At 37.1% G+C, this 13336-nt stretch overlaps 1 protein-coding gene across 1 annotated transcript in view; it reads right to left on the minus strand.

Moving 5' to 3' along the window:
* LOC129266504 (DNA polymerase epsilon catalytic subunit A-like) overlaps nucleotides 1–13336 on the minus strand; it is a 64774-nt gene that overhangs the window by 24750 nt on the left and 26688 nt on the right. Inside the window, exons 21-33 of the mRNA XM_064103954.1 lie at nucleotides 11463–11620; nucleotides 10623–10818; nucleotides 9543–9668; nucleotides 8282–8473; nucleotides 7961–8041; nucleotides 6946–7068; nucleotides 4577–4810; nucleotides 3720–3926; nucleotides 3115–3250; nucleotides 2335–2431; nucleotides 1299–1437; nucleotides 322–428; nucleotides 25–153 (exon numbers count right to left, since the gene is read on the minus strand). Coding sequence (XP_063960024.1) covers nucleotides 25–153; nucleotides 322–428; nucleotides 1299–1437; nucleotides 2335–2431; nucleotides 3115–3250; nucleotides 3720–3926; nucleotides 4577–4810; nucleotides 6946–7068; nucleotides 7961–8041; nucleotides 8282–8473; nucleotides 9543–9668; nucleotides 10623–10818; nucleotides 11463–11620 — 1925 coding nt within the window. The remainder of the gene's footprint in view (nucleotides 1–24; nucleotides 154–321; nucleotides 429–1298; nucleotides 1438–2334; nucleotides 2432–3114; nucleotides 3251–3719; nucleotides 3927–4576; nucleotides 4811–6945; nucleotides 7069–7960; nucleotides 8042–8281; nucleotides 8474–9542; nucleotides 9669–10622; nucleotides 10819–11462; nucleotides 11621–13336) is intronic.

Genomic DNA, 13336 nt, shown 5'->3' on the forward strand with positions numbered 1-13336 from the left:
GATTGAGAGGGTACATGTACTCACTTAGCCTTTCTCTCATGTTGGTACATGGATGTGAGATTTGGCATCTGATTGGTCCTGACCGTATCCACGGCGATGATTGTAGCCTTGGCAGACGTTGAGAAAAACAATCCCATCATGCACTTGGAGCCTCTAAACGTGTTTAAGTGTCAAAGATTAGGGGATCATGATTACAGATAACATTGGGAATGGTATTTATGAGCATGAGATCACTGTATGGTTATATCAATGGGGAAAGAAAGAGGTCCAAGTTCAATACATGACCACTCATCGAGAGGTCGAAATTGAAAGGTTACTCACACAATGTTTTGGTAGAAGTAGACCCTTCTAAGGCTCCCAGAAGGAAGGTACTGGAACTGAGCTAATGTCTTAAACTCAAGCTGACTGAGGTCAAAAGTATCCATATCCTGAAAGAGGAAAATGGTAACACTGGATAATATTGGACATATCAGTACCACCCCAACACCACCACTACAACAACCACCATTCTCAACATTACTATCTACATGTATACCACCACTACTACCACTATCACCACTACCAAAACCATCCCTCTCACCTCAAACCAACGACACATTCACTACCACAACCACCATTACTACCTGAATCTTAACCACCACCACCACTAAACCACAAACACCATTACCACAACAATCAATACCACCCCAACCACCACCAACACTACCACAAACACCATTTCCACCACTACTACCCCTACCACCACTACCACCCAAACCACTATCATCACCACTACCACAACCATCACTCACAACCCAACCAACAACACAATCACTACCACAACCACCATTACTACCTGAATCTCAACTACCACTACCAACAACACTACAACAACCACCATTTCCACCACAACTATCCCAACCACCACTACCACCCTGACCACCATTAATCACCACTATTACAACCAGCATTTCCACCTGAATCTAAACTGCCATTACCACTTCCACTACCGCCACAACAACCACCATTATTTTAATCCTCCCTTCCATTCCAAACTACCAACAACACTACAACAACCACCATTTCCACAACTATCCCAACCACAACTTCCACCCTGACCACCATTAATCACCACTATTACAACCAGCATTTCCACCTGAATCTAAACTGCCATTACCACTTCCACTACCGCCACAACAACCACCATTATTTTAATCCTCCCTTCCATTCCAAACTACCAACAACACTACAACCACCACTATTTCCACCCCAACCATCCCAACCACACCTACCACTTCCATCCTCATCAAGCAACTCACCCCTCCTAGCAGAAACTTAGCATGTTGTCTGTTGACCATGCACACGCAGCCCAGTTTCATCAAGGCTCTGAACTCCAGCGGGACTTGTGTCTCGTAGACCCCTTCGATGTCGGGAGCTGCTAGATCTGCCGTCAGCTCACTAAATATAGAAAGAGGATAGTGCAAGTACCTTAAAAAGTGGTATTTCTTCGTGGTGTAAAAAATTTCTGAATAACAATGTTTTCTAAAGAATGTGTATCAGTATTCGGAACTCCAGGGGAACCTGTTTCTCATAGACCTCTCCCCCCCCCACGTCTGGTGCTATTAGATCTGCCAACAGCTCACTAAAATCAGGAAGGTCGGTCATTTTGTAGTTTCTTATTCTAAACAAGGAATCTTAGCAAATTAATTTCAGAATGTCTTCTTAGACAGATTCATGACAAAATAAATATGGAGAAACATTTACTACTGCTCAGTAATAATAATAATAAACAGTTCTTGTATAGCGCATATCACGATTATGAATAATGTCTCTATGCGCTTCCAAAGGACTTGGATATTATTACCCCAGCTGTAGCTTGGCAGCCGTAATAATCCACCACCATCAATGCTAATGCAATTCAGGGTGTCTTAAGTGCTGCTAACTTACTTCATTGATTTAATAAAAACCCTCTCATCTCTGTTCAGGTGTCTTTGAGTGAGTCTCTTGTTACGAAATCAAGCAATATTAAATTGTTGATTGAAGGGGAATCTAACCTTTGAAACTATTGGGTAGGAGAGAAATAAATGCTTACATAACTAGTCCAAAACTAGATTAATTTTTTCACAGAACTAGAAACAGAACACAAATTTCGGTAAAATTAACATTATTCTGAAATTCAAGTGATACAAAATAAATAAGAAATGCAGCAATATATAGGGAAGAAAAGGATTCCAAATTTGATATACAACAGGGGTGACATGCTATTTATTATCCATATCATAGGGGTCAGACTGGTAAATTTATATATTGCAACTACCAGGCAAGGGGGCTATATACTTCTTACTAAATTATTACTTTGCATGTTGCTGATAGACATCTTCCGGTACGGTGTACTGGTAGAGATTCAAGACTGGGTTTGATCTCGGTAAGGTACGGGTCACTTTCCTCCACACTATAAAATCAAATATGAAATTTATCTGTAACTGTAATTGTGATCTCACATGTTTGATCATCCAACATCATTACAGAAATTTAAAACTTTCATGACCGTCATCATCACCATAAATACCACCATCAACATCATCATTGTCATCATCTACATGTATCATCAAAAGCATCATCATTCATCATCACCATCATCATCACCACCACCACCACCATAATCGTCATCATCGTCATCATCCCCATCATCATCATCATATAATCATCATCACTATTATCATTTATCATAACCTACATGTACCATCATCACCATCATCACCACCACCACCATCATCATCATCATCATAAAAATCATCATCATCACCACCACCACCACCACCACCACCACCACCACCACCACCACCACCATCATCATCATCATCCATTATCATCCATCATCATCATCGTCCTCCTCATCATCATCGTCATCATCACCACCATCTTCATCATCATCATCATTATCATCATCATCATCATCACCATTGTCTTCATCTTCATTGCCACCATAATCATGACAATCATCAACCGCAGTGCTCTGATGGTCATGATCACCAAGAACAAAATCACTACCATAACCCTCATCATTATCTTCACTACCGATGTTCCATAACTATGTTCAAATCACGATCAGTACCATCATCATTATGTACTTACTTGCTCCTTCTGTGGCTTCTTTTGGGGTTCGTTGGTTGACGTAAAAGATTCTTGGAACCATTAGTTTGATGTGATGGAGATCAGAGCCTATCAGAGCCCAGAGCTTGAAGAGACCTGGATGACCAGTTTCCATGATCTACAATGAATAAAGTTGAGGAAGCGGATTGGGAAAGAAGTTTCAGTTATAAATGATTAATGTACAGTCAATTCATATTCCTGTTCCTAACTTGCCTTTTGCTACTTGTAGCAGCAGATAGAATGCACCTCTGAGCATTGAGCTGCATATCAAGAAGTACTATCCAGTTTCAAACTCAACTTATTTGGAAGAAAAGGGGTTGGGGGTGGGAGTTTATAGACAAAATAATTCTTACTTTCCAATAACATTCAGTTTACAGTAGGGGCCTGTTGCATAAGGTGTTATTGTCAACGGCATAATTTCATTTGCCAGAGTTTTTTGTTAAGACAAAAGTTTTATGTAACAGGCCCAAGAAATACAAAACTACATTCTCAACCTGTGTCATCTTTGGTTTAATTTTTTATCATGAATGTTGAATGTTATAAAACAACACAAATAATCTCAGATCTTATAATTTTTATATTCTAACCTGAATTATCTGCCAAGGCTGATCCAGCATGGTTTTTGCCGTTCGTCTGAAGAAGCTTCCAAGCCCGGTACTTGACACGGCGCGGACCACGCCTCCAACTCCTGCGTCCATTCCGTCGTCAAGGCGACGTCGTTTACGTTCTTTTCTCTGTCTCGCCTGCAACGCCCATTTCTGCTTGTGATACTCCACCCACTTTTTGATAGTTTTCTGTAGGAATTTGTGAAGAAAATTATGGGTTTCATTTTTTTTTTATTATCATCCAAATCAATATTCTCACTTCATTTTTCAACAAAATAAAAATTCGAGAAAGTACTGTCAGGTCAACCTAAGGTTTGTCAACTTAAGCTTAAATAGGATAAACAAGATTTCCCCATCATTACACTTTGAATATATGAATAACAGTGAGGCTATAAAGTTAGTGACCCCACCATAAAATACACTTCTTCATGCTGAGTATTGAATGTAAACAAAAACACTCAAATATTTAGCAAAAATGTTTGCAAAAATGGAAACAGCTAGTAAGAAGCAAAGGCTTGTATTTCACAGGCTCATCATACACTGTATATGGGCAAAGATATTATCTAGCTCAGCAAGGTATCACTGAATTGTTGCAGAACAAGATGGAATCAATTTTTAGAATATGAGAATATAATCCATTTCAACATAAGGCGTTCAAAGATTTTCACTTTATACAGTTGCTGTATCAGTTACTTCTATGTCAATCACTAAGAACATGGAATCGATATCAAGAATACCCCTGACTACAGGATTTGATATTGAAAATATCAAAGAACACAAAATTTGCATTTAGAAAAAACCTGTAACTAGTAAGTTCAAACTGGGTAGTTCTATCTTACTCTCTTCCTGCCCATATCAGGGGCTGGTCCTAGAACGTCCTCCCAAGACTGCGTCAGGGCTCCGTTGCTATCAATCCTGCCGTTCTTCCCAGCATCGTCACGCTTCCTCTTGGTTGCCACGGCGACCTTGGGTGACCTTTTCTTACCTCCAGAGGGAGCCCCAAAGTCTTCCACATCCACGACATCAGGCTGGCTTTCAGGCTCCATAGGAACGGATGATTCTGTTTCTTGTTGCTGTATGGTTGATTGGAATAAAGACAAGGAAAATTTGATAAAGCGTTTCCAATGACTGCAGTAATTCTTCCATTCCATCTATAGTATAAACGGATCCGACTTCACATCACAGCAACTTATGGCAGCCATGACTGGGAGTTGGAGAGTTAAAACCTCCAATTATCCACGGTAGAGAATACAGGGGGAAAAATGTGAAATTCATCCAGTGTTGTGCAACTTGAACAGGTCAAGTAAATGGGTACCTGATAGGAATATTCATTCCTTGTGTGCCATTGGATGGCTAACCAAACTGAAGCCATAGTAATTAAAACATTGTCTTAAAAACTCAGCAGAGTGGATATGAGCAATCTCCAAGTTGCATTAAAATCATTAATTCACAGAATTTCTGGTAAATGAGAAAGGTGTGGATACATAACAGAATAGAAAACACGATTCAAGATTCTTTTATTGGTCAATGTATGCATACAAAGAAACTTGGTTTCCAATGGCTTTAGCAATATGTATATTAATAATGGATATTTAGAGGCGCTAAAAACATCAAGGCAAAAGCGATCTTGTGTCTCGCCCACTTATGAAAATAACCAGAATTATCGTGATTTGCGAGGGCACGCTACAGAATTGTATCCAAACTTCATTGTGAAATGACTGGGATGGAATAACACTTGTCATAAGAGCCTTGCACGTAAACTTTAATGTGGACCTGAAAATGACCTTTGACCTTACCATGTGACCTCCGACTGCAGCATAACATGCAGGTCGCCTAAGTACATCTACCATCCAAGTTTGGTTGAAAAGCGACTTACGGTTGCAGAGTTACATGTAGGTGTCATAAGAGAGTCTTGCATGTAAACTTTAACGTTGACCTGAAAATGACCTTTGACCTTACCATGTGACCTCCAACTGCAGCATAATATGCAGGTCGCCTAAGTACATCTACCATCCAAGTTTGGTTGAAAAGTGACATACGGTTGCGGAGTTAGGTGTCATAAGAGTCTTGCATGTAAACTTTAACGTTGACCTGAAATCGACCTTTGACCTTTCCATGTGACCTCCGACTGCAGCCTAACATGCAGGTCCCCCAAGTCCATCTACCATCCAAGTTTGGTTGAAAAGCGACTTACGGTTGTGGAGTTATGTGTCATTAGGTTTGTGACGGACGGACGACATTTGGATCCCTACATGTAAGTCTCGCCTTCACCTCTGGTGGGCGAGACAAAAAGTACCATAGCGCGTACAATGCATGAATAATAATTTAACATTTGCAGTAATAACCACAATATTCAAGATAAAAAGGGAAATTAATTATTGAGGAAAAAGGTATGTCTTAAGGGAAGATTTGAAGCCAAGAATACTGGAAGCATTTCTTATTGGAAGAGGAATGGCATTCAAAGTCTTGGCAGCTACTACAGCAAAACGTTTTTCGGCAGAGAGTTTCGACAAGGGAATGCAAAGTTTGCATGTATACACAAAGAGTAAAACACAGTATATCATTACAATATTGAAAACTGTACATAAACAAACAAACAAAATAAATTATTAATAACTTTCGAATCCCACTGGTTCCAATTTTTTCTGACTTATGATCTTATGATTTTCATTACAGATCGAGCATACTGATCTTATGATTTTCATTACAGATTGAGCATACTGATCTTAAAAACAAATAGGAGTAATGCCAAAAAAAAATTGTAAACAAATTATAATTTCCTCCTATAAAAGCCTCTTAATTTACTATCTATTGTCCACGGCGGACGGCATTTGAATATTAATGAGTCAGAAAGAAGAGGATCGAGGGTATTTGAATTCTAGTTCATCGTGGCTTAGCCGTGAACCAGAATAGCCTGGTGGTTGAGTCACTGCCCGGAAAGCAGTAGATGGCAGGTTCGAATCCCACTGGTTCCAATTTTTTCTGACTTATGATCTTATGATTTTCATTACAGATCCAGCATACTGATCTTAAAAACAAATAGGAGTAATGCCAAAAAAAAAAAAAAAAAAAAAAAAAAAAAATGTTAACAAATTATAATTTCCTCCTATAAAAGCCTCTTAATTTACTATTTCTGCAATTACGAATGAGAGTTTTTATAATACGTAGTGAACTAATCCCTAAGTTAATCTTTGACAAAGTGACCTACCACAACTTTTGGTTTCCTGACAAACATCTCACTGATCTTCTGTTGTTTGAAGACATCATTCTTCTCACAAAGTTTCTTGTGGAGCCACTCAGGATGAGCTACACGTGGGACTGGGTTGGATACCTGAAAATAAAGTTAACCATAAACGTAAGTTGTAGTAATGATCTCCAAATGAGTTTGAACTTGATGCAATAAAATGGCCTTTAAGTGTTTGTATGTCAAAACAAAAATAGGTGTCAAATGAGAAATCTGTGATACTTGAGATATTAGCAACATACGCATGGATTCTAGCCTGGATTCTAGATCACTCGCCCATCACGGCGCTCAAGCTGCATGCAAGCTAGAATGTGCACTGTTCTTGCAGATGAAAAAAAAAAACCCATTGAAACTTGTGTGTATCTCACCCTGAATTTTACAAAATGATTGACAAAAAAAACAAGTTACTTGAAATTACATTGATCTAATAACCATATTTGTGTACGTTTTATGAAATAGAGACATATAGAGATGATTTTTCTCAATAAATTACGATTTTGTAAAAAAAAAAAAAAAAAAAAAAAAAACTATTTTTTTATTTTTTTTATTTTTTTTAATTTTTTTTTACAAAAAACGTATTTTTAAAAGAAAAAACGTACTGCCGTATTTTGGTTGCAAAAACGTACTAAATACGGCTAAAACGAACTGGTTGGAAGGTACTAACATAGATAAGCACTTGTGGGACAGTGTAGTATTACTAGTATTACTGAACTGTCCAACAAGTGCTTATCTATGTTAGTAATCTTCAGAATGATTGTTTTCAGCTTGGATTTCATGACTTCACCGAGTGACCCAGAGCACATTGTATGACATAAAAAATCAGTCGGAAGAAATTTTGGAACAAGCTTGATTTGAAACTCTTATCTACTGATTGCCGGTGAGCAAATCTATCACTGGTCCATGGCACAGTCACAATGAAATAAGAACAAGAGCCTTAAACATTGAAGTTTCTTTTTCTAGGTGAAGTGAGGACACAAACCTGTTGAAGTGCGGCTGGTATGGTGATGATCTTCTGAATACAGCTACCTAATCGTTCAATGTAGTAATTCCAGTCTACAATCTATAAAGATGGAACAGAAACATGTTGAATTGTGTTAGAAATGGAGTAATGATAAGTGAAGTTTTTATATAAAAAAAGAAAAGAAGAAATGCTGCTTCATATTCATTTCAATTAAAAACATATTATTTAAAAATTTCAAAAAATAGCTTCATATTTTTCAATGCATTTTTCAAAATTTTTATTTTGCCAAGCCTGGAAAATGTTTATCTGGGCCTACTTATTTAGCACTCAAAGACCTACCGTTCTGATGTCAAAGTCTGTCATAGTCTGAAACTTCAGCCATTTCTTGAGGTAGTGTTTCTTGATGCTTGGCTCAGCCTGGAAGATCGCTAGCGGGATGGCTCTCTCGGTGACAGGGGCACCCTCTGGCTTCCTTGCGATGACAAACTTGCACGCCAAGCCCTTATCCTTTACCATCTGATCACCAAGGAACTAATGAATAATATTGGAGAGGAGAATACCAAAATAACATTGAATAATGACAACAACAACAATAATAATAATAAAAATAATAATAGTAATAATAGTTATAATAGAATAATAATAATAACAACAACAATAATAACAACAATAATAACAACAACAATAATAATAACAACAATAATAACAACAACAATAATAATAATAACAATAATAATAATAATAAAAATAATAATAGTAATAACAGAATAATAATAACAATAACAACAACAATAATAACAACAACAATAATAATAATAAAAATAATAATAGTAATAATAGTAATAGAATAATAATAACAATAACAACAACAATAATAACAACAACAATAATAATATTAATAATAACCATAATAATAATAATAATAAAAACAACAAAAATAATAACAACAACAAACAATAATAATAATAACAATAATAATAATATTAATAATAACCATAATAATAATAATAAAAATAACAACAATGATAATAACAACAATAATAATAATAATAATAACCATAATAACAATAATAAAAATAACAACAATAATGATAATAATAATAAATATGCACAAATGATTGCCATGAACACTTCGCGTGTGACGTCATATGCAACAGTATTGATGAGCAGTCGACCCTAATGTACTACAGGTATTTATAGATCATGGCATCGAATCTGATCCTCCATGGCATATTTGCTTATTTCAATCCTATCAACTACACAGATAATTTTTTAATGATATAATAATAAAATTTTTGCAATTGAACATTGAGCTTTTACACCAACTTTGTTGATATAGAATTAAATTCAGGATTAAAAATGCACGTTTTCAACATTTATGTATAAAACTCCCTTCATATCATCCACACAAAGATGAAGGGGAAAAATTACCCAGGGGCTCAGGCAATTTTGCCCCTGAAATGGCTACAAAAGAGCCCCCCCAAAAAAAGAAAATTCACTGCGGTGTTAAAGCTCATCCAATGTTCCAGATTTAGGCAGTTTCTTGTGCAAAGTAGCCGCCAAAAATTAAAAAACTTTATTTAATGAAAAGACCTCTCACCTCGGCGAGTCTCTTAGCCGTGCTGATGGAGGTGGATTTCTGTTCGCCGTAATCCTCAAGTTTGCGAGACATACTCCGATTCTCAGAGATTAAGTCAAACAGCTCGCAGTCTGGCATGTCCACAGCCTACAGAGGGAGACAAATAATCTTAGGTCATATTACAAGATATATTCTTCACTGTCAACCTGAGAACATGCTCAGATCAGGGATATGCTTCATGACACAAATAGTTGTTTTCATTGACACCATGTGTAAAGTCCAGGGGCGGTATTCTGGACATTGTCTTTTCTCCATATTTTATCCTACATGTATCTCAGAGGTATGACAAAATCGGTATTCTGGGGGATGTCATAACTTTTGTCACAAAAATTGTCATAAATTTCTTCTCTTTAGCGCGCACCAAAAATACGCGGCTTTTCTCACGGCTTTAGTGCGCGTAATCCGTTTATACAAGCAAAAGATATGACAAAAGTTATGACAGGGGGGTAGCAGTCATAAATTTTGTCATATCTTTTAGTACCAAATACCCCGATACCCTGCCGACTGAATGTCAAGCATATAATGATATTCTTTAGATTAGATTGTGGTATTAGTTTCACTCATCATCCATGACAATTTTCAAAATTGTTTTTTCATGCTACAATTGTTAGGCCCCACATATCTTTTCCTCCTTTTTTCACTGTTTTCCTTCTTTTCTACTTTTCCTCTAAAATCCTTCACAGCTCCCTGTCTGTCTTTGTAATTAAGCGCATCAATATACGCGTAGTTGCGCGATTGCAGCAACTGTATTGGGGATACGCCCAACCTGTCATGAGGCATTCCTATTGGCTAGAAGGGCTCCCACTGGGAACTAACGACTAATGACAGTAGAAGGTTAAAATGGAAGGGAAGGCCAGGCCAGGTCGCAGGAAAACAGGATGGATAGATAATATCAGGAATTGGACAGTGGGTGGAATGGCCATAGCAAGAGAAAATGCATACGAAAGATTGCTGATAGTTATTTGAGGGCTATGGCCACAGAGTAGTAAGAGGTATTCAATTGTATCTTATGGATATTTATGAATCAATGAATTTTCTTGCCTTGCTGTAGAGCACATCTAGCCAGTAGTCGGCAATCTTGGCAACGGCCGAGTAGCATTCGTCAAGGGTTACGCCTTTCAAGAATGCTTCAAAGACAGACGCTTGAAAGATCTTGATCAACTGAAGCTCTCCGTTCCTCTTCACCTCGAACCCCTTCAGCTCGGCCAATGACCCATCAAAGTTAAACACTGCATACCTGTACAAACAAAAACAATCAAAGTTATGATTTGAACAGAAGATCTTCGTTCCGCTTACTCTCAGAACCGTTCGGCTCGGCCAATGACCAGTCAAAATTAAACACTGGACGCTTGTACAAAAGAAAGTAATACAAGACTAATCAACCTTATGATGTGAACGGAAATTCTCTAATGTTTTTTAAAAGCTTGTCCAATGACATGTCAAAGTTGAAGACTGCATACCTGTACAAAAGAAAGCAGTTCAATAATGGGAAACCAAAAATTTCAAATATCTGTTCACCTTTACGCTTCTTATGTATACATGTTGCAATGGTTAGATACACGATGGATAGTATCTACGCAGGCACTGCTCTGTCGGGTATCATCTTTAGATACGAAAGATAAAATTTATTGCACATAAAATTTGACATTTTACCCGATAGATAAAATGTCATCTAAGAATACCAATTTCATTTTAAAAGATAAAATAAAATATTTTAAAGATGAAATGACTACAGAATTTCATAGAGACTTATAACTATAATTGAAACCTTGATTGCAATTGGCTGTTGAACCATCTTTCCATGGCATTTGCTGTAATGGCAGTTACCAAATTTGTAACTCTTTATGAAACGGGCCCTAGACCAATGACCCTTGACCTTACCTCTTCTTCAACTTCTTGCCCTCTTCCTTGGATGCCGGGAGGATCATAGCAAGATACGGTCCGTCCACTTCAAAGAAGATAGAATTCTCACTCCTAACCTCATACGTCAAATTGCTTGGGTCAACCAACTCCTGGTACTGGTCATTTGTGTTGTAATCCTTGAGAAAAAAATAATAATAATGAGGTGAATTTTGACCCTAGCGATACATTTTCAACTCTAATCAGGCCAAAGGGACATTCCCAAGTGCCCCATAATAAACTGATAAGTCTTAATCGCATAAAATTTTTATTGTGATGTTTTCTGAGGGTTTTTTTCTGGGTCTCGCACATCTTGTGAGAACAAATTCAAAATGCCACTTCGTTCAGGAATAAGTATAAACAAGTGGAATGCCTCTGGCCGTCTCACCTGCATCACGCGATTCAATATAGCAGCAGTGCTGATTTTGAAAACTACTATAACTCGCACAAGATGTTCAGTGATACTTGGTTACTCTTATTTCCACGTTTTATGAACTAGACCAATACACTTATAGAGATATGATGGCAATTCAACAAATACCCCCAACGTGGCCAAAGTTCTTTGACCTTACATGACCTTTGACCTTGATCATGTGACCTGAAACTCGCACAGGATGTTCAGTGATACTTGATTACTATTATGTCCAAGTTTTATGAACTAGACCAACACACTTTCAAATTTATGGCTGTAATTCAACAAATACCCCAATTTGGCCAAAGTTCATTGACCCTAAATGACCTTTGACCTTGATCATGTGACCTGAAACTTGCACAGGATGTTCAGTAATACTTGATTACTATTATGTCCAAGTTTCATGAATCAGATCCATAAACTTTCAAAGTTATGATGGTAATTCAACAGATACCCCCAATTCGGCCAAAGTTCATTGACCCTAAATGACCTTTGACCTTGGTCATGTGATGTGAAACTCATGCAGGATGTTCAGTGATACTTGATTAACCTTATGTATAAGTTTCATGAACTAGGTCCATATATTTTCTAAGTTATGATGACATTTCAAAAACTTAACCTTAGGTTAAGATTTTGATGTTGATTCCCCCAACATGGTCTAAGTTCATTGACCCTAAATGACCTTTGACCTTGATCATGTGACCTGAAACTTGCACAGGATGTTCAGTAATACTTGATTACTATTATGTCCAAGTTTCATGAATCAGATCCATAAACTTTCAAAGTTATGATGGTAATTCAACAGATACCCCCAATTCGGCCAAAGTTCATTGACCCTAAATGACCTTTGACCTTGGTCATGTGACGTGAAACTCATGCAGGATGTTCAGTGATACTTGATTAACCTTATGTATAAGTTTCATGAACTAGGTCCATATATTTTCTAAGTTTTATGATGACATTTCAAAAACTTAACCTTAGGTTAAGATTTTGATGTTGATTCCCCCAACATGGTCTAAGTTCATTGACCCTATTAAAATGACCTTTGACCTTGGTCATGTGACATGAAACTCAGGTAGGATGTTCAGTAATACTTGATTAACCTTATGGCCAAGTTTCATGAACTAGGTCCATATACTTTCTAAGTTATGCTGTCATTTCAAAAACTTAACCTCAGGTTAAGATTTGGTGTTGACGCCGCCGCCGCCGTCGAAAAAGCGGCGCCTATAGTCTCACTCTGCTATGCAGGTGAGACAAAAAGCATACAAGATGATAGAAAGTAAAAATTGACAAAGCAATGTTTTGAAACTTATTCATTAAAATTTGTTTGAATACTTTCTACCAAGCCTTTGTAAAAAACTTACAATTAATAGTCCTTATCTGTACATAATAACAAAAATAAATATACATGCATCCAATTTCCTAAAATTTTTAGTACACTGGA

This window comes from Lytechinus pictus, chromosome 8, assembly GCF_037042905.1.
Source record: "Lytechinus pictus isolate F3 Inbred chromosome 8, Lp3.0, whole genome shotgun sequence".
Classification (NCBI taxonomy): Eukaryota; Metazoa; Echinodermata; class Echinoidea; order Temnopleuroida; family Toxopneustidae; genus Lytechinus; species Lytechinus pictus.